The sequence below is a fragment of the Mesoplodon mirus genome (genome assembly GCF_964341445.2).
Source record: "Mesoplodon mirus genome assembly, chromosome: 12".
NCBI classification, from domain to species: domain Eukaryota; kingdom Metazoa; phylum Chordata; class Mammalia; order Artiodactyla; family Ziphiidae; genus Mesoplodon; species Mesoplodon mirus.
In genome coordinates this window covers 56,525,795-56,546,925 of record NC_138988.1, presented here as the reverse complement: position 1 = coordinate 56,546,925, position 21,131 = coordinate 56,525,795, and the positions used below count along the sequence as shown (strand labels likewise).

Sequence of the window (21,131 nt, the reverse complement as noted above, 5' to 3'; positions counted from 1 at the left end):
GTTGGAGGTATTAGATATTCAGTGATGTTAAGTGAACCATGGTCAATCTAGAGAGAAGCTTTCTTTTGTACTATGTTAGAATTATCAAATAGCTCATGCACCACCACGTTAAATTATCTTTCCATGTTCATCCTCTACCTGCTTGTCTCATTAAATGCACCACTAAATTCATTCTGTAGCCAGTCTAATGTTTAAAGTAGCAAGCTAATAAATCACAATTTAATAGAAAATTAAAAGCATAATAATTTTGTCATAAAATGCTATTATTGTTGTCAGAATTTTCTAATGATATATTTTCTAGTACCTAATTTAAAAAACCAAGTGATAAAACCTCTGCTTTTCAAGTAATACCTGGGACTTAAAAAAAAAAAATCTTAGCTTTACTCTTTTTTTTTTAATATTCAACATTGCAAGAACCAAGTGAGCAATACAGAAAAATTTTAATATTTATTTCCAGAAATAAAAATAGAGTATGTAACATTATATTGGTCTACGACATGGCATGGGCTTTTTATTTATTTTAAGAGTGTGATAGCAATATCATAAGTGTTGTGAAAATATAAATGGTGAGATAACACCTCCATAGGAACTCGCCCTTAAGTAGTAAAATTGTAAAGTCTTTAAATAAACTGCAGCCAGAACGGAAAGGATGGATTTACCTTGTTAACTAGGGATACTACACTTATTAAATGCCTAATTAAATTTAGCATCACATGTCTTCTATTCTTTTTTTCCTCTTTAAAACTGAGAATTGGGACCGATTTATTAGCAAGGGAGCACGTGTTATCAGTGTCAGATTTCTTCCATTTTGGCGGTTGGTGTGACTCTGTTAAATTAAAATAAAACCAGGAGTGTGACTTTTGATGGTGTCATTTTACCTTGGACGACTGCTTCACTTGGCGTTCGTAGGATGGAAATAGTCGGACCTCTGCAGCTCGATATTTTGCAAAAAGGAATGACCACATTTGTATTTGAGAACAGTTAGCATCTAATGAAATTAAGCCATCCAGGCAGAAGTATCCGTCGAGTGTGATGAACGGGGTGTTCTTGGTGAGAGAAAGAGGGGTCCCCACCCTGTTGTTGCTAAGCAGCAATTCCGGGAAAAGGGGAAAGGGTTGTTTAAGAAAAAAATCAAGAGATGACCTTTCACTCTGCGCATCAGAGTTAAAGCTCCTTTCTCCCCTCTCCTCTACCCAAAGGTATTACTTTCTTCTCTTTCTTTTTTTTTAAATTACATTTTGTAAGGTTGACATATGGACAAACTACCAAAATACAGTAGGAACGTGTTTCTGCAGTTCTCCCCCCAGACCCCAGGTTTCCTCCTAAGACCACCACCACCACCAGTCTCTTTCATATCCTCCCCCCAACCCGCCCAGCCGTTCTCTGTTACACAAGCATCTGTCTGTATAGATGCACATATGTACACATATGTGTGTGTGTGTGTGTGTGTCCTTGCTATTTTCACTTTGAGTCTTGGAAATCACCCCCGGTCAGTGCACTTTCTTTAGCGGCCAGATAGTGCTTTGTGGTTTAGTATTTCTACTCTGGCTGTTGGTGTGACTTAGATTAAAAGAAAGCTGATAAGTGGCTTTGAATGGTGCCAAATGCTATTTTTTACTTATGTGAAGGTATTTTTTGCCTCAGCTAAAAGAACACAGGATGAGGAATGGCTAGTGATGTGCCATTCTTTTAATGATTCTCTGCAAATGATTTTTGTTATGTATTTATTTATGTATTTATTTTCATTAAGAAAGACATAGCCTGGTGTGATGAATTGGGAGATTGGGACTGACATATCTACACTTACATGTATAAAATGGATAACTAATAAGAATCTGCTGTATAAAAAAAATAAATAAAATTCAAAAAATTCAAAAAGAAAAAAAAAAGAAAGGCATAGCCATAGTAATTTTTATATTTTAGTTGTCTCCTGTGTTTGGATATGAAGAACTTACTGTCTTTTCAAATGCTGTGTCTTAAGGGAAATGCCAAGCTGTTTCAAATCCTTTTTTGGAGCAAAACAAAGATGTTAGATACATCAGTAAATTTGACAAGCCATCAGACTAGGAAGAGGGTGAGCAGGTTTTGTCAATAGTCTGGGAACTACATCCAACAAGGAGGGAGCAGTGTTCACATTGGCTCTGAGCCAGGAAAAGGAAGAGATAGGAATGCTATTGTCTGTAGTATTTGATGGGAAGGCAGCAGCAGGAGACTTAACTCTAGTTTTCCAGGCTATAAATCCATGCACACACACACCCCACTGAAACTGGCTACCTTGTGAGATAAGGAGTTTTCTGTCCCCACAGTGTTTACACAGATGATTAGAAAGGACTGTCTGAACTGAGGAAGGGTTTACGGTTTGTAAGTCCTTCCTCCTCTGGCCAGTTCCACCCCAGAAGTCTAGAACAAGGTCCTTTCCTGGACCCTCCATGAGTGGTGGTGAATGGTCCCCACTGACCTATGCTTATCCCCAGAATAGTCTGTAAAGCCATCTCCTAGAATGGGAAGGTACAACAGGCTGGTTTATTGCTTGCATTACTTGCGTTACTTAGAGCATTGGTACTGCTTCTGTGTAATCCTGCTTCTTATTAGGGGATGGCAAGGAAGCCTGGAAGCCTCCGTGTTCAGAAAGGGGCTGGCTTCCTTGTTGGTTGCTCTGATGGGTGTGTATTCATGAATAGGTCTTTTAACTTTGGAGGCTGGGGGGTGGACACAGAGGGAACATGTACCAAAAATGTGTGGTGTAAACCAGACTCATTCACTTAATTTCTCTTGCTTTGTCACTTTCTAAATCCTCCCCCTCTGTCATTGTTAATAATACGCATGGATTTTCCTATCTGGGGAGACTGAAAGCCTTTCTCACGTGCAGTTTTTTTAGGAGATGGGGTGATTTGGTGCTTTCCTTGGGCACACTAGGCTGTGCTAAAGTCTACCTTTCCAATTCTGATAGCACTTAGAATCCCAAGCACAGAATTTAGCATTTCATTGTCTACTGTTTGGAGAAGCCACTTTCTAATGTGTAAAATCCTTATTTGAAATATTTAAATGTTTTATTTGAAATATTTAAATATGTTTTATAGGCATTCTGGAAAAGGTGTGGAGCCAGAGGGTGAGGTATCCGGTGTTATTTTATTTTGGGTGATTGCTCAGGAGCAAGAGATCAGAGCCATAAGCTGTAACTTTTTTTTTTTTTTTTTTTTTTTTTCCGTACGCGGGCTTCTCACTGTTGTGGCCTCTCCTGTTGTGGAGCACAGGCTCCGGACGCACAGGTTCCGGACGCACAGGCTCAGCGGCCATGGCTGACGGGCCCAGCTGCTCCGTGGCATGTGGGATCTTCCCGGACTGGGGCACGAACCCATGTCCCCTGCATCGACAGGTGGACTCTCAACCACTGCGCCACCAGGGAAGGCCTGTAGCTTTTTTTTTTTTCCCTGTGGTGGTGACTGGAGGGGCTGAGCCATCCCCACTCACTTCCCGGTCCCAGTCGTGACCTCATGTGAGGTGACTGGTGGGGCTTACAGCTCTCCTGTGACCCTGGGGATTTCTGCTGGGTGTGGAGGATTTTCCTGTGTTCTGATTGTGGAAAGGAGTAAGTGGGATTCCATAGTCGTTACAAGTATTTTTCAGGAATTAAAGAGGCCTGGCTCCAGGCCAGTCCTTGCCACACTGTGTGTTTCAGAAATGTGTGACATCACCTACTCAAAGCTCAGGTTTCCTTGTCTGGTAAATGAAAATAATAATAGTGCTTATCTGTTATTTGTAAAAATTCACGTGAGCTTATAAACATAAAGGACTCGTGTCTGGTGTATAATAAATACTCAGTATATATCAGTGGCCATTATTATTTTGATTTTATTGCTATTACTATTAACATCTTTAAATACCTTGCAAGAAAAAATCATGAAATCACATAGGAAAATGGAAAAACAAAAAAAGGCCACCTGAAATAAGACTGTTTATTCTAATGGAGATATGGACCCGGCTCAGCATTAATGTATTATTGCCCTTTGTTCTCCATAAACAGAGATCATCTCGTTCCAAGTGCTACATACTAAGGGCTCCTGGTCGGGATCACATTTTATTCCCATTGAACTTCCATTCCAGTAAATGGAGATAAAGAATCTGAGCAGCTCATCACCAGCTGCCTGTCTGCGACTCACCTGAAGTACAGGGAACTAAACATGTCCAGGGCTGCCTTGTTCAAAATGGCAGCCACTATGCACATGTCACTTTAATTAACTTAATTAAAAAGAAAAATTAAGTTCCTCAGTTGCATCAGCCACATTTCAAGTGCTCAGTAGTCCCATGTGGCTAGTGGCTACGCTATTGGAAAGTTCAGAGAACATTTGCATCATTGCAGGAAGTTTTACTGGACCATAGAGATATAACATGAACTATATTTATAATTTTAAACTTATAGTAGACACATTTTTTAAATGTGACATTAATTTTAAAAGATAAAAGTAATTTTAATATTTTATTTAATCTATATAGTAAATAAATATTATCTACTTAACATGCAACCAATATAAAAACTATGAACTAGATAGTTTATGTTACTTTTTCCATCCTAAGCTCCCACAATCCAGTATGTCTTTTACACCAACAGAACGCCAAAATTAGGAGTAGGCACATGTCAAATCTTGCTTGGCACCAGGGAGGGTGGTGGGAGGAGAGGAATGTGTGAGCTTCAGAGCTCCAACTCTTCTCTCGGCTTCTCCTCTCATTCACCACCATGTACCTCACCCTCTTTTCCACTAGAATGCATGATCTTGAGGGAAAGGACCACTTTTTACTCATTTTTGGATTTGGCTTACTTATCCAGAATGGCATGCTTATCAAGCAACCACTTTGTGCCAGGAACCCTGCTCCTACAGCCACATCTATCGTGCGTTAGATATCGCATAACTAAATAAGCATCCCTTCATCCTTAAAAGTTAGTACTGCATTTGCTCCACTCAGATTACCAAAAATGTCACCTCCTCATAGAAGTCCCTTCTTCCTCTTGCATGCTTCTTACCTCTTTGGATACCCCTCACTTGTAACTCTGTAATAGAAGCTCCCTGAACACAGAACCTCACTGCCTAGAACAGGGCCTGGCATATAGTAGATATTCAATTAATATGAATATATGATTAGTACTCATTTCATGGTCATCTTAGTCAAGTATTTCTTGTCTGTCTCCTTTGCTAGACTGAATTTCTTGATGGAAGAGATGGTGTCATTTTCTTCTTGATTTCTCCATTTTCTGGCACTTAAAAGGTACTCAGTAAATGTTAATGGGATAAAATACAACCAAAAGTCTCTCATTTTTTATGACTCTCTTTTTAATTATTCTCTACTTTATTAAATAAAATATGTGATTTTATTAAACAAACAAACAAAAAAAAATCTTGCTTGGTAGCCATGTGTGCAGGGTTTAGAGGGTTACAAACCCAAGTTTACCCAGTGAAGACACAACTGTTTGGTATTATTGAATTGCTTTGTGCATCTACCACTGTATTATAAACACATTGAAGTTAGGGACCCTGTTTTGTACTTAATGAACACTTGATTAAAGAAATAACTGTCCTGGAAGTAAAAGTTGGAAATAAAAGCTATGTTTAATGCATCAGTGATAAGGAGCAATGATTTTTGTTCTAATCCTCTCTCTGACCTTATGTGAATCAAAGATATTTCTGGACAGCAGAATTTCATAAAATGTTAACATAAAAACCAATAGGTGGGACTTCCCTGGTGGCGCAGTAGTTGAGAGTCCGCCTGCCGATGCAGGGGACATGGGTTCGTGCCCCGGTCCGGGAAGATCCCACATGCCGTGGAGCAGGTGGGCCGGTGAGCCATGGCCGCTGAGCCTGCGCGTCCGGAGCCTGTGCTCCGCAACGGGAGAGGCCACAACAGTGAGAGGCCTGCGTACTGCAAAAAAACAAAAAAACAAACAAAAAAAAACAATAGGTGATTGTCACTCCTCATCTTAGCATTCAACAATAATGACCATGCCTTCTTTAACCCAAACTGTCCCAGGAAAGATAGTCATTTGTGGATACCTTTTATTTATTTATTTTTATATTTAAAAATCATATTCAAAAAAATTTACGGAAGAACAAAAGGAGAGTGACCTTAGAAATTTTAATAATAATTAAACATAGCAAGTCCCAATTTTTATTCTGTGTTTCCCTGTTATGAAAGTTTTATACTTGAAATTCATATTCATAAAACTCGAAGTTTACAATGTGTTTGAATGAAACTAATTCATTGTGGACCTGGAACACACCTATCTTGTCAGTATTGCTCCAGATTCCAACACACCTCCAGTCAGTCCCCCTGCACCAGCAATCCTGGTTCTTATACTTGCATCCATAAAATATGACATTTTTGAAAACTTTGATTTTTTGGCTGCTCATTTGTTTTGACGAGAGGATAGTCGTGCTTTTTGCCCATAATTTCAAAATTTTTTAGTTTTTTGACTTATACATCCCATAAATACTATTTCCTTCTAGTCATCTTTGTTTATAAGCCAGCCTTAGGCATTTGGGTCACATACACTTCAGCATAAAAGATGAAGGAGAACACTGCCGTGTGTCCCTAGCACCTGGGATGTACAGGTTCTTGTTACAGGACACCACGTGCATGAGATGTCACTCTTGTCAGATGACTGATGGGGTGAGTATGCCATATTTCCTTTTTGTCCTTCAAAGTATGTTATTTACCTGATTTTGAGAAAGTTCACCTGGGATACTGTCATCTGAAGGTACTAGTCTGTGGTTGTGTTTATAGATCCATTTCACCACCATCATCATCAGAGTCTGGAGTGCTGCTTTCAGTTCTTCACATTCATCTTCTGATTCATCTAATACGTGGGAATCATCTTTTTGTCAGTTTTCTTTCTTCTACTATAGGCAGTGTATTAGTTTACTATCACTGCTGTAACAAATTATAAACATTTAGTAACCTAAAACAGCACAGATTTGTTACATTACAGTCTGTAGTTCAGAAGTGTGACACAGGTCTTCCTGGGTTAACATCAAGATGTTGGCAGAGGGACTTCCCTGGTTGTCCAGTGGTGAAGAATCCGCCTTCCAATGCAGGGGACACAGTTTCAATCCCTAGTCGGGGAGCTAAGATCCCATGTGCCGCGGTGCAACTAAGCCCACGCCACACAACTACTGAGCTCATGCGCCTCAACTAGAGAGCCCAAGTGCTGCAAACTACAGAGCTCATGCGCCCTGGAGCCTGCATACCACAACTAGAGAAGAGAAAACCCACACCCCACAACTAGAGAGAAGCCCGAGTGCCATGATGAAGAGCCCGCATGCTGCAGCTAAGACCCGAAGCAGCCAAAAAAACAAAAAAAAATAAAAAGTAAAATTAAATAAATAGGCCTTCCCTGGTGGCGCAGTGGTTGAGAATCTGCTTGCTAATGCAGGGGACATGGGTTCGAGCCCTGGTCCGGGAGGATCCCACATGCCGCGCAGCAACTAGGCCCGTGAACCACAACTACTGAGCCTGCGTGTCTGAAGCCTGTGCTCCGCAACAAGAGAGGCCGCGATAGTGAGAGGCCCGCGCACCGTGATGAAGAGTGGTCCCCGCTTGCCACAACTAGAGAAAGCCCTCACACAGAAACGAAGACCCAACACAGCAAAAATAAATTAATTAATTAATAAACTCCTACCCCCTCAACATATTCAAAAAAAAAAAGAAAACCACAGCTTTAAAAATAAATAAATAAATAAATAAATATTAAAAAAAAAAAGATGTTGGCAGAGCTGCATTCCCTTCTGGAGGCTCTATGGGAACATCCATTTCTTTGCCTTTTTCAGTTTCTAGAGGCCTGTCTTAGCTCGAGCTGCTCTAACAAAAATAACATAAATGGGTGACTCATGAACAACAAAACTTCATTTCTCACAGGTTTAGAGGCTGGAAGTCCTAGATTAGAGTGTCAGCACAGTTGGGTTCCTCTTCCGGGCTGCAGACCTTTGTGTCCTCACATGGTGGAGAGCAGAGAGCAAGCCAGCTCTCTCCCTTGACTCTTATCAGGATGTTAACCCCATTTATGAGGACACCACCCTCCTGACCGTATCTCATCCTAACTACCTCCCAAAGACCCCACCTCCTAATATCATCACGTGGCAGGGTAGTGGGGGTGCAGTGGGGTTTCAACACATGGATTTTGTGGGGACACCAACATTCAGTCTGTTACAAGGCACCCAGTTTTTTGACTGGTGTTCCTCTTTTTCCATCATTACAGCCAACAGGATAACCTCCCTCTGACCCTGCCTCCATCTTCACATCTCTTTCTCTTTATCTGTGTCTCCCTCTTCAACTTTCCAGGACACTTGTGATTACTTGGGCCCCACCCAGATAATCCGGGATAATCTCCTTATTTGAAGGTCAGCTGCTTAGTAACCTTAATTCCCCTTTGCTATGTAACCTAACATATTCACGGGTTCCAGGGATTAGGATTTGGACATTTTGGGGGGCTATTCTATCTAACATAATCAGAAAGTGAAAAAAAAAATCTCAAATCTCAACTGTGTTCAAGGAAAGCAAAAACCAAAAGACTACTTTTATGTATTCATGAATGATGATGTAATACATCAAGCAGTACAATAAGAAAACTGATAAAATAATGAAGGTTTATTTCACTGTGGCATCATTTTTCTAGGTGATTCCATCATTTTGTTTTCATATTATTTTAGCCTTTTTTTTTAGCATAGTTGGGAATAAATGCTGAGTCATGATGAATTAAGTTCTAGGATAATAAATAGTAAAAATGTTTCATTAAGATCATTAAGAGTCTATGTTGTGTCTTAGCCTTATACAAAGATGCAATGAACCTATATGATAATTGCAAGATAGAAATGAGTTTTATTGTATTGCAAAATATGTCTGTTTTCTGTGGTTTTTTGGAAGGCCTCTAAGAAAAACTGAAAATCATGAAATATCTTTAAAATATTGGTTAACGCTACTCATGAAAGAGACTCAGAAATTAAAATTGGGTCCAGTGGACCCTGATCTCTATACAGAGGGTCAGTGTCTTGGTTCCCTTGCCTTCTGTGATGCCCTGAGGTCCTTCTGTCTTCCAGTCTCCTCTCTTTCTCTGCTGGACCCTTACCTATTGGCAGCCCAGTGGTTACCCAGGACCTCTTTTCATTATTTTTAATAAGTTACTACTGTCAAAACAGTATCTTCCAACTTGCCTCAGCGCCATAGAGCTGAGTGCTTTCTGGAGAGTCTACTTGGACACTTCAAAGGTCCCCCAGCTGGATGTGTCTGAAACTCATCCTCATCTGTTCCCCATCTCCCTCCACGGGCTACAGCCAAAACAGAACAATGTCATATGTGTTTCTTTTCTGGTGTTTTTGTCATCACACTGCGCCGTCTGCTCCCAGTGAGAAGTGCAGGCCAGCGGTCCCCAACCTTTTTTGGCACCAGGGACCAGTTTCGTGTAAGACAATTTTTCCATGGGCTGGGGGGCGGTGCGGGGGTGGAGGTGGGGATGTGATGGTTCAGGCGGTGATGCGAGTGATGGAGAGGAGCAGATGAAGCTTCGCTCGCCCGCCCGCTGCTCGCCCACTGCTCACCTCCTGCTGTGAGGCCCGGTTTCTAACAGGCACGGCCCGGGGGTTGGGGACCCCTGGTGTAGGCATTATTCCTGACTCCTTGTCTGTTACCCCCTGAACTGATGCTTCTACTCCTCTGCCTTTTACCCCCTTGCCATCTCTCTTTTTTTAATTATTACTTTTTTTTTTTTTGCGGTACGCGGACCTCTCACTATTGTGGCCTCTCCCGTTGCGGAGCACAGGCTCCGGACGTGCAGGCTCAGCGGCCATGGCTCATGGGCCCAGCTGCTCCGCGGCATGTGGGATCTTTCCGGACCAGGGCACGAACCCGTGTCCCCTGCATCGGCAGACGGACTCTCAACCACTGCGCCACCAGGGAAGCCCCCCTTTGCCATCTGTTGCTCGGATTATTGTACTCACATCTTAACCAGTTTCCCTCTTATTCCCACTCCTGCCTCCCTGCCAGCTCTTCTAGTTCTCTGCAGAAGAAAATCTGATGGTGCCATTCCACTGTGTAAAACCCTTCTAAGGATTTCCATTCCCCTCAGGGCAAAGCCTAAACATTGAGCACTGCCTGCTGGTCATAGTGGTACATGCCTGTCCTCCTCTACCTCCCATCCACCAGCTGACTCAGTGTAGATCATAGCTTACAAGGATGGTAAGCCCCTCTTGGATGGGTTTGGAGTCCCAATTCTGTGCTTCCATAGCACCCTCCCTGCCTTCCCCTGTCTGAGTGGGTACCACATTCGCCCGGTAGCACTTTTTAATTGTCTGTCTTCCTCAGGGACTGTTGGTTCCCTCTGTCTTTTTCAGCATGGAAACCACAGAACCTAGCATAGTGTTGGGCGTGTAGTAAGTACTTGGAAAATGTTCGTTGAACGAGTGAATGACTGATACTTTATGAACCTATGGGATAAGTAATGAAAGAATTTTTGAAAACATTTAAACTTTTAATTTATTGAATCAGTTAATAACTATGAAAGCCTGAATTAACTCATTGGATAGTGCCTGGGATGCAATAAGTACAACGTTAGCTATTATTGCTGTTGTTACCATTATGAGGCAGGAATGTAAGTGACTTTCTTCTGTTTCATTCTACTCTGATAATTTAAGAAAAAAATAAATGATTTGGGATTAACATATATACACTACTATATTTAAGGTAGGTAACCAACAAGGACCTGCATAGCTACTGTATAGCACAGGGAGCTCTACTCAGTACTCTGTAATAACCTGTATGGGAAAAGAATCTGAAAAGGAATAGATACGTGTATATGTATAACTGAGTCACTTTGCTGTACCCCTGAAACTAACACAACATTGTAAATCAACTATATTCCAATATAAAATAAAAAATAAAAAAAGAAGAAAAATAAATAAATATTTGCAGTTGGATCTCTTCTTAAACATTAAGGTGATGGCATGATTTGGTGATTTCCCATCTGCAGTTTTTTTTTTTTTTTTTTTTTTTTTTTGCGGTACACGGGCCTCTCACTATTGTGGTCTCTCCCGTTGCGGAGCACAGGCTCCGGACGCACAGGCTCAGCAGCCATGGCTCACGGGCCCAGCCACTCCGCGGCATGTGGGATCTTCCCGGACTGGGGCACAAACCCGTGTCCCCTGCATCGGCAAGCGGACTCTCAACCACTGCGCCACCAGGGAAGCCCCCGTCTGCAGTATTTTTGATTTACCTTTGGAAACGGAAACATTTTGAAGGTGTGAGTGCAGTGAAGAAACCAGTATTTCAGTGAATGTGTCTCATAAAAGATGAGGTGGCTTCTGCGTGTTATGTTTTCCACTGAAGGGTTAGTTTTATGGATCTCTTGAAAAATTGTCTATGGAATTTTGTTGTTGTTGTTACAGTGTTTGCTGGCAGATACTCACTAATACACTTTTTGCAACTAAATTGAGCTTGTCCTAAGTAGCTTCTCACCCAGTCTAGAATTATGTATAATATTTGGCTTTTTTGTAGGTTGGATTGGATTGAATTCTTTCCAGAAGCCATACTACTGGTATCATGGACTCAAAGGTTGTGAAGAGATCTTACAGTTTCATTACTAAATTTTATAAACAAATGTATTCATAAAGTCAGAGCTGTTTACAAACTATTTCCCATGAACTTCATGAAATACTGTTGATTATATAGATAATGTGCTTTGTGGCCTATGGGCATGGCTGCCCTCTCTGAGCAGCCATTAGGAGGGAGAGGACACATACCTTGGTTCAGGTCTTCACCCCTGCACTAGACGCTGGTGAGCTCAGCACCCAGGGCCCTCTGCCCCCACAGCTTGAGGAGGTTCTGCACACAGGCCTTCACTTAGAAGATAGCTTCTCCTGGGAAAATTAGCTTTAGATTTCAATTTCTATTATAAATCTAAAACTCACAGACACCTTTGTCTGAAGTGAAATCTTAAGAAAAGTTGACACCTACCTAGGCTGTCCCCAAATTGTATCATTTAAAAACCTCTTCTGATTCAGTAACTGGTCAACAGATCATTTATACATTGTATCAAGTACATCTCTGTTTTTATTATCTAGCTCACTATAAGGAAGCCATTTTATGCATAAGATTTCCAGTTGTAGAGTTGATTATATGTTTTGAACTTAGGGTGATTTAAAAATCTGCCTACTACATTTCTTTAATAAGCAAGACCTCCTAAATGTCTTTCCTTTAGATTAAATTGAAGTTCCAGATTTAAAAGTGAAACCTTCAAGATCACCAGTCATGGAAATATTACACAGAGCTTTTATGTTAAAATTCTAAATTACGTTGGTACCCAAATAGAGCTCTGCTTTTTGTAATGCTGGAAACAAAATAGGTACTCTATAAGTACTTTACTGATTGAGGAAATAAAAGTACTAGAAAGTTAGAGGTAAGTGCTATGTCTAAAGATGGTTGTGTAAAAATTCATAAGCTCAGGATTTTTTAGAAAATATAAGTTAGTGGAATCACAAAAGGAGTGGTTCTGGTCAGAGAGATGAAACATTGGAATTACTTCTTTTAATATTGTATGTTTTTAAATTGTCATTTCTCATTGAATGCTTTAGTTCTACCTGTATGACTGCATTTGCAAAATAATACGTTGCTTGAAACTGACTAAATGAAAAGTGTGGAAGGTAAGTGTTTCTGCTCCCACACACAGCCTTGCCCTTCATCGTTGGCTTAATCAGGAAACCTTATTATTGGCGGTTATTTAAATATTAAAATATGTTCAGAAGTTCCATAAATTAAATGTGTGAAAAGCAATGAATTCCAAACCATTTCTTTCTCTTACTGCTTTTATATGGAGGTTCCCCAAGTTTTTTCTTATATAAACTGGAAATTATATGGACTTCTTGTACTTAATCACAGTATGATTATTTTGCCCATTATCCCAGACTAATAGGAGAAGACTTTATCTCTTTCTGTTTTCCCTAGCTTCACTTGATCCAAATTTTAGCATGCCCGCAGAATATTTTTACCCATAGTTTATTTATTAAGTGGTTTCTTTCAGAGAAATGAGTGTTTACAGAAGAAGGATAGAATTTCATGTTCTTGATATTTTGAAGAAAAAAGTCTTGAGTGCTATCTTTAAGCACATTTCTTTAAAGTTTGGAATAACTTTTAATCATCTCTCTCACTGTTTATTGATATTTATTTGCATTACCTTAAGATATACGTAAGTTAATGAAAGTTCATTTTCATAGTCTTTAATGGTGAATAATTTATTTATATACAGGTATAAGAGCTCTTTAACACTTAATATTGAGAGACAGAAGAGATTTAAATTGGGCTTGTTTCAGAATACCATCCTAGGAATCTGGCAACATCACTGATATATGAATGTTTGCTAATGTGGTTTGAAAGAAGGATCCTCATTAAAATCTTGTTGCTAAACAAGTGACAGAAACCTTACAAACAGCTTGAGGCTTCAGGCCAGTCACAGTTACTCCTGAAGAGATCTGGACAAGTGTGAAAATTCAGAGACTGTGCCTTTATTGTAATCAGAACACATAAATGCTATCTGGAGTCAATTCCCTACTTGAGGACATTTTTAGTCATATTAGGGAAAACAAATCTTAACATAATTCAATGCCTAAGCCTTCTGTTGTGAATTTGTCAAGTGTAAAAGTATTGGGTGTGTTAAATTCAGAAAGTGTACTTTTGGTAATAGCCCTTGTATTCATGTTTTCCTGCAAGGGACTGGGGTTTGGTCAACTAGCACATGTTCATGAGGTAAAGTTCATGATGCTCATGACCTTTCTGTAGATGATATTTGAGAGCACTGGTTGATCCAGGCCTCTGAGTGATGGTGAGTCTGCGAAGAGTCAGCCCACGGTGTGTCACCACCGTCTAACATTTAGTCACTTCTGGATTAACTTTATGTTCACATTCCCTTTGAGGGTTGCTCCTGTCTTAATTCTTATTTAGGATCATAACCCTTGCCTCTGGAAAGGCAGATCTTAACATCAGGCTGTATGAAGAGCAGTTAACATGTAGGGATGCTAATGGCTTTCCAGAGTGGAAGTTAGTGGACTTTTCAATAACCTCATGGCCCCCCATTCAGGACCTTTGATGAGAACGAGCTGATTGTAAGTCTGCTCTGCCTTTTTTTTTTTTTTTTTTTTTTTTTTTTTGCAGTACACAGGCCTCTCACTGTTGCGGCCTCTCCTGTTGCGGAGCACAAGCTCCGGACGTGCGGGCTCAGCGGCCATGGCTCACGGGCCTAGCCGCTCCACGGCATGTGGGATCTTCCCGGACCGGGGCACGAACCCGTGTCCCCTGCATCGGCAGGCAGACTCTCAACCACTGCGCCACCAGGGAAGCCCTGCTCTGCCTTTTTGAGTCATAGGGGATCCTCGTCAAAGGACACAGGAATTCCCCTTGCTCTGATTTGGCCCACATGCCCAGCTCATCAGTGAAGAGACGACAAGAACATTTGTAGCTGAGTGAAAAAGATGCCTGATTCGGTTCAGGACTCAGTAAACAGTGGCAGTTCTGAGACTGGTGAACAGCAAGCTGAAGGAGCCCCACGCTCTGAGCTGGAGCATCCCTGCCCCGCTGTGTGTGACCAGACACGCACACCGTTTGAAGTCAGGTCCTCTCCCACATCAGCTGTCCTCGCTCACATCACCCCTCATCCTGCAGACTGTGCAGTGGACTTGGACGTCCATGCCATAGGCCTCTAGGTCTGGCACAGCCCCCTCAAAGGAGTTTCTTGTGCATTTACAAATCTCAATCATTTTCAGTTTGCTTGTGGTTTAAAACCACGTTTGTTACACATTTTGTGTCTTCATGGAGACTCCTGAAATTACCTGCTTGCTTTAAGATGATTATAAATTTTATTTCTTAGTAGTTGAAAGGGTAATACCGAGCTCAAGAAAAGAGAGGAATCCTGATAATTTTGTACTAAAAGAGTTATAAAAGCTGTTCTCCAGCTTCTCTGTGAGGATGATGTCATATTTTAAGGTCTGAGATGGACATGGTTGGTTACAGACTGGAGGCGGCCGGGGCTGGGACTAGAGCCCCCAGTGGGTAGGAGAAGGACCAGAAGAGTTCAGGAGAGTCGCTGCCCAAGCAGGGGAACCCCGCGCACTGTCCTGAGGAAGGGCTGAGGAGGGACCTGGTCTGACCCAAAGCAGACCCAGTAGAGAAGCAGGGGGCCCCGCTGTGGCTGGCCTCTGGCACCTGGGTTTTCTGGGTTGGTGGTCCTGAGAAGGCAGGATGCCAAGGGGCCAGTACAATTTAAAAGGGAAATTACCAGAATGGAAATGTGATAGAAAGCCACTTGGATTTTCTGGGGCATTTCAGAGTTGACTCAGGAATGGGATGGGAGCCCTATTATCAGAAGGGAAGGACTATGGCAGGTTGTGTGAAAGAAAGAGGGTAACTTGATGCCATCAGAAGACACACAGAAAGTGGCCCCCAGAGGCCCGTGTCTGGACACAACTCCCCTTTTACTCTTCCTGTTCATTTCTTCTAGAATATACTCTTTTTTTAAAAAAATTGAAGTATAGTTGATTTACAATGTGTTAATTTCTGCTGTACAGCAAAGTGATTCAGTTATACATATATATATTCATTCTTTTTAAAATATTCTTTTCCATTATGGTTTATCACAGGATTTTGAATATAGTTCTCTGTGTTATACAGTAGAATATTGTTGTTCATCCATAGAATATACTCTTTTTCTCTGTAGGGAGACCTTGGAGATGCTGCAGGTTTGGTTCCAGACCACTACAATACAGTAAATATCACAATAGAGCGAGTCACACAAATTCTTTGGTCTCCTGGTGCATTTAAAAGTTATGCTCACACTATATTAAAGTGTGCCTTATGTCCAAAAAAAGAATGTACATGCCTTAACTAAACAACAGTTTATTGCTAAAAAAATGCTAACCATCATTTGAGCCTTCAACGAGGCTTTTTTGCTGATGGAGGATCTGGCTTTGATGTTGGTGGCTGCTGACTGATCAGGGTGCAGTTGCTGAAGGTTGGGGTGAATTTCTTAAAATAAGACAACAATGAAGTTTGTCGCATCAGACTCTTCCTTTCATGAATGATTGCTCTGTAGCCTGCAGTGCTGTGTGATAGCATTTTGCCCACAGTAGAACTGCTTTCAAAACTGGAGTTAGTCCACTCAAACCCTGCCGCTGCCTTATCAACTAAGTTTATATAATATTCTAAGTCCTTTGTTGTCACTTCAACAAGTTTTATAGCATCTTCACCAGGAGTAGATTCCATCTCAAGACCACTGTCTTTGCTCATCCACAAGAAGTGACTTCCCCTCTGTTCAAGTCTTATCAGGAGATGCAGCAATTCAGTCCCATCTTCAGGCTCCACTTCCAATTCCAGTTCTCTCGCTATCTTCTCTGTGTTGGCAGTTACAATAGTAACATCAAAGATCACTGATCACAGGTCACCGTAACAATTATATTAATACTGAAAAAGTTTGAAATATTTCAAGAATTATCAAAATATGACACAGAGACATGAAGTGAGCAAATGCTGTTGGAAAAATGGTGCCAATAGACTTGCTCGAAGGAGTGTTGCCACAAACTTCAATCTGTAAAAAAATGCAGTGTCTGCACAGTAGTAAAATGCAGTACAATGAAGTCTGTCTGAATTAGAAATCCTACATACTCTCTACATTCTGCCTCTGTGAAGCCACTTCACTCTTCACCTCAGAGGTCTCCTCTCCCCCTTTCAAATCTACAGAGTAAAGGACTTTTATTCTGCCTTTTATCCATGTACACGTCTTTTGTGGAGCATGTCCTGTGAGCCAAGCACAGTCTAGGTAATAGATGTTAAATGAGTGAATATTTTAGAGCTGTTAACAATTACAGTGATGGAATTACAAGTCATTTTTTTTCTTCCAAATTTTTTATTTCAGATTTCACTAAATGTTGCAAGGACTCTGGTATCCTTATGGTAGTAAAATGCCGCAAAGAAAATTCTGCATTGAAAGAATGTCTAACTGCTTAGTAAGTAGTTACCTCAGCGTTTGTGCTCCTGTGTATATGTGTGTGTGTAGTATGTGTAGTAGATAAGAGTATGTTATTTAACTCATTACATGTAATATATTCTCTACTTCTCCCCACCAAATTTGTCATATAGTTGGCTGAGTCTAAAATTTTAATTTGTTAAAGATTCTTCTGAGAAAAATGATACAACATATTTATGAAGGGTCTTTTCAAGTTTTGTGTTTGTCAGCATTTTATCTGATTAAAATACATGATTCTTCATATGATTTAATAAATTCCTTTTCATGAACAGAAAATAGAATATATTATAGATGGGTTTATGTTTATCTCTTCTCGTGAAAAGGTACTTTTGCCAGCCTTGGGATCTTTTGGACTAACGTAATTTAACTTCTAGGAGAGTTGCAATAAATCAAATGAAGGCTACAAAGGTAAATTTAGATTTTTGAAGTTAAATTACTTTGAAAAATAATTCTTAAATATCATGTTCACTGATATTCTGTTGTAGTTCCTTGAATCTTAAAGTAAAAATATGCAGAGGTCTTTGAATGCAGCTGCTTTCTGCTCATCTCCCCACATGTTTTATCACCCGCATTATTGACAGGCAGCGTTGTGGATACAGTACTTTAGTGAGTAGGGAGTTGGTAGTTGTCTGTGAGATCTTAGTTTTGGCGAACACTTCCTTCCTTCTGTATTCTGCTCCCCTAGCCTGTGAAGCATCTATGTCAGGATGGTTTGATACTTCTTAGGCAATTACATAAAAAGTGGTGATTATCTGAATCTTAAATTGTTTTCTGATAACAAAAAATGTACACATGAGTTTATAGACTCTTTTAGAATACTGAATCTCTACATTTATAGATGAGGAAACATACTCCAAGTCCGCATGTCTTTTCTCAAGTCAATAAACAATTCTAATAGCTGCTCTTTTTTATGAGCCCAGACCTGCACTAAGTGTTTAACTGTGGAAAAGTAAGAGTTCTGGTCCCTAGAGCTCCCAAGAGATGTTGAATGAATAGAGGAACCTCTTTCACATTTGTGTGACTGAATTTGTTAAATTCCCTTTTGTACATTGATTAAAGGATTTTGACACCTCGGTTTCAGTCATCATATCATAGGGACTCATTATTCTTAGTTGGGACAGGGCAGCACTGGAGCCAGGAGCAGGGACCGTGGGGAAGGCAGCAGGCTGGTGTCTCCTGGGTCCCCCGGGCGTAGCTCCCCCTGCAACCCATGCAGGGTCCTCACTGTCAGGTGGGGTGATTATTCCTCACGTGGAAACGCGTCACCCCAGCGCTGGCACATAGGAGATACTGTGTACTCAGTCACTGTTAGCTCTTTTTAAAAGTTTGTCTGTGTTATTTGTTAGCTTTTGTTATCTGGATATTAATCATTGACATATCCTGCCATCTCTCGCCCCCTAGAGATGGAGAAGATAACAGGTCCCAGTCCATCCTGGGGGGCAGGGGGAGGCTGTAACTGCTTAGAAGAGAGGGGAGCAAACCAAGAGGACATTTGTGGGAAAGAAATGAGAGCTATTAGGAAGAATTCTACTTGACCTCAAGTCTCAACATACTCTAAGAAATACTGCTTTTTTGTCTTTGCTTAAGTGGGGGCCCTGCTTTACTTCCTGTCAACCTTCCATGGGTGGAACCACTACCCTTTCTCATCTCCGCCTGGTGACACCCTGAAACAGTTTTGTGTTCTGTTATTTCTCCCCGTCTCTTCTCACTCATCCCTCAGTAAACTGCAGTCTGGCTTCTGCCCTCGTGACGCTGGAACTGCTCTTCCTGGAGGTTCCAGTGAGTGTCTTTTCCATCTTTTCTCTGATACTTGACCCCTCTCTGGAAACCCCTGGAAGTTCCTTCCATCTGGCTTCCCTCTTTACGCTCTTTCCTGTCTCCTCAGCATCTCTACCTATTTCTTCTCCACCTTTTCTTCCTTAACCTCTTCCTGAAAGCTGGTTCCCCAGGTTCTCTTCTCCGTTTTAAATCTGAGAAAGCTCAGTTTGCACCCGTGGAATTCAGCTGCTTCCTATGGGTCATGGCACTTCTCCACTTCCCTCTGCCGGTCCGAAACCGAACTGAGCTCCTTTGACTCCTGCCTCGTGCCTTTGTGAATTATAGTTGTCTCGGACCTAGAATCTTCCTGGTCTCCTAACTGTTGATTTCGTCTCCTCAATCTCCCCCAGATCCACTTCATCCTTTTCATCAGAACTGTGCTTCCTTTGGCTTAGGTCCTCCTCATTTCTTGTCTGGATTATTGTAATAGCTTATTTATTGGACAGTCTTGCTGCCCACCTTTAGCCTATCTGCCACACACTGTCAGGTTCATCTAAGGCAGTGGTCCCCAACCTTTTTGGCACGAGGGACCATTTCGTGGAAGAGTTTTTCCACGGTGGGGGCGGGGAGGGGATGGTTCAGGCGGTAACACGAGCAATGGGGAGCGGCAGATGAAGCTTTGCTCCTTGCCCGTCGCTCACCTCCTGCTGTGCAGCCCAGTTCCTAACAGGCCGTGGACCAGTACCGGTCCGTGGCCCAGGGGTTGGGGGCCCCCAATCTAAGGCACAGAACTGATCTTACAGTTGCTTTGTGAATAGTGCCCGTTCAGGGTAGATTTGACTTCTCAGTGGGGCATGAATGGATCGCCATGATTTGGCCCTCCCCATTCCAGCATCTCAGGCCCTTTCTCCTGCACATGATCTGCTATGGTGGTACTAATCTACTTGTACTTCTTCATGCATCACAGTTTTTTCTCATCTGTGGGATTTTCCACATGTGCCTTCTATGTGGGTTTCTGTTGGTCCTTCAAAATGCAACTCAGACGTCTCCCCAACAGCTCCCCTTTCTCCACTCTGCCCCATGTTTCGGGCCACAACTGCCGTAGTACTTTGTGTACATAATTGTGATGCAGTCTTGTCTGCTCTCATGGGTCCCTGAGGATGGGTGCCCTGACTTCCCATTGTCCTATCCTGGGACATTGCTATTCAAAAAAGAACCATTAGGTCTTTTTTTTTCTTTAACTAATTTGGTAGCCTAATGTTTACAATGAATTTATGACCATTACTAAAAATCTGCTTCTAAAGATTGTGCCTGATGAACCGGATGTCTGGATTTATTGTTAAAGTAAGCTTATATGCTTGTAAAGTGATTCACTTTAAAAGATTTTCATTCTTTCTCGTAGCTATAATGATCCAGCCTTTTATGAAGAATGCAAAATGGAATACCTGAAGGAAAGGGAAGAATTCAGAAAAACTGGAATTCCTACCAAGAAAAGGCTGCAGAAGCTTCCCACAAGCATGTAGGCAAATATTCAAATGATACTCAGTAACGCCAATGTCCATGGAAATCACAGTCACCTGAAATGATGGACTCAAAGAAGTGTTTGCTTTATCCTTAATTATGGAAATAATTTTTTCTGAAATAAAGATTTTTTTTTTAAAACTTCAAAGTTGAGTTTATTGAATGGCATAGGAATAAGTAGGGAAATGGGACATGGTTTGCCTGGGTTGTAATGGGGTTTTTCATGTAGAGAACAGCTATAGTTCTCTAACAGTGATACCAATTTTTAGGTGTCCACGTGAATCTTACTCATCAATCTATAGACTAATCATGGGGCCAGAAGTAACTAAAGGAAAGCAGGAATGGACAGCCTTCAAAGGAGTTAATAACTTGGCAGTATAGCAGGATGGTCATGAACCTGGCTCCACCACTGAGGATTAACTGAGTAGGTAAGTAGAGTATGTAGGACGGAGTCTTGGACGTGGTAAATGCGCTTTAATGGTTATTAGTAGAAGTAAAGGCTTATTTGGAAACATAGATGAGGAGATAAGTGCTTGTACATGAATTAGTTTTACTTACATCTTTAATAGAAAATTTCCTAAAATGTAGTGGCATTCCTTGGCCTGTTAATTCTGCTACTGAAAATATTTTAATCTTTTTAGAAGTCTTCTTTATAAGGATGAATGACCATTTTGTAACATGGTAGTGGTTTCAGGAACTAGTGTAAAAAATTTCTGTCCCAGTGTAATAATTTGATCCCAGGTTGAGCTTTTATATTAAAAGTTGCTCTTTTTTTTCCTATGAGCTGTTAACTCTTCACGATAGCCAT

At 41.1% G+C, this 21,131-nt stretch overlaps 1 protein-coding gene across 6 annotated transcripts in view; it reads left to right on the top strand.

Annotated features, from left to right (window-relative positions):
* Positions 1-20,471, top strand: part of CMC1 (C-X9-C motif containing 1) — a 124,488-nt gene extending 104,017 nt beyond the window's left edge. For 4 of the 6 annotated variants that reach the window (XM_082639273.1, XM_082639271.1, XM_082639275.1 and 1 more), the window contains 3 exons: positions 11,533-11,589; positions 16,934-17,024; positions 20,205-20,471. In XM_082639273.1, coding sequence (XP_082495399.1) covers positions 11,533-11,589; positions 16,934-17,024; positions 20,205-20,325 — 269 coding nt within the window. In that variant the 3' untranslated portion in view covers positions 20,326-20,471. The remainder of the gene's footprint in view (positions 1-11,532; positions 11,590-16,933; positions 17,025-20,204) is intronic. The other 2 variants (XM_082639274.1, XM_082639272.1) reach the window with 1 other exon arrangement.
* Positions 20,472-21,131: the final 660 nt, after the last annotated feature.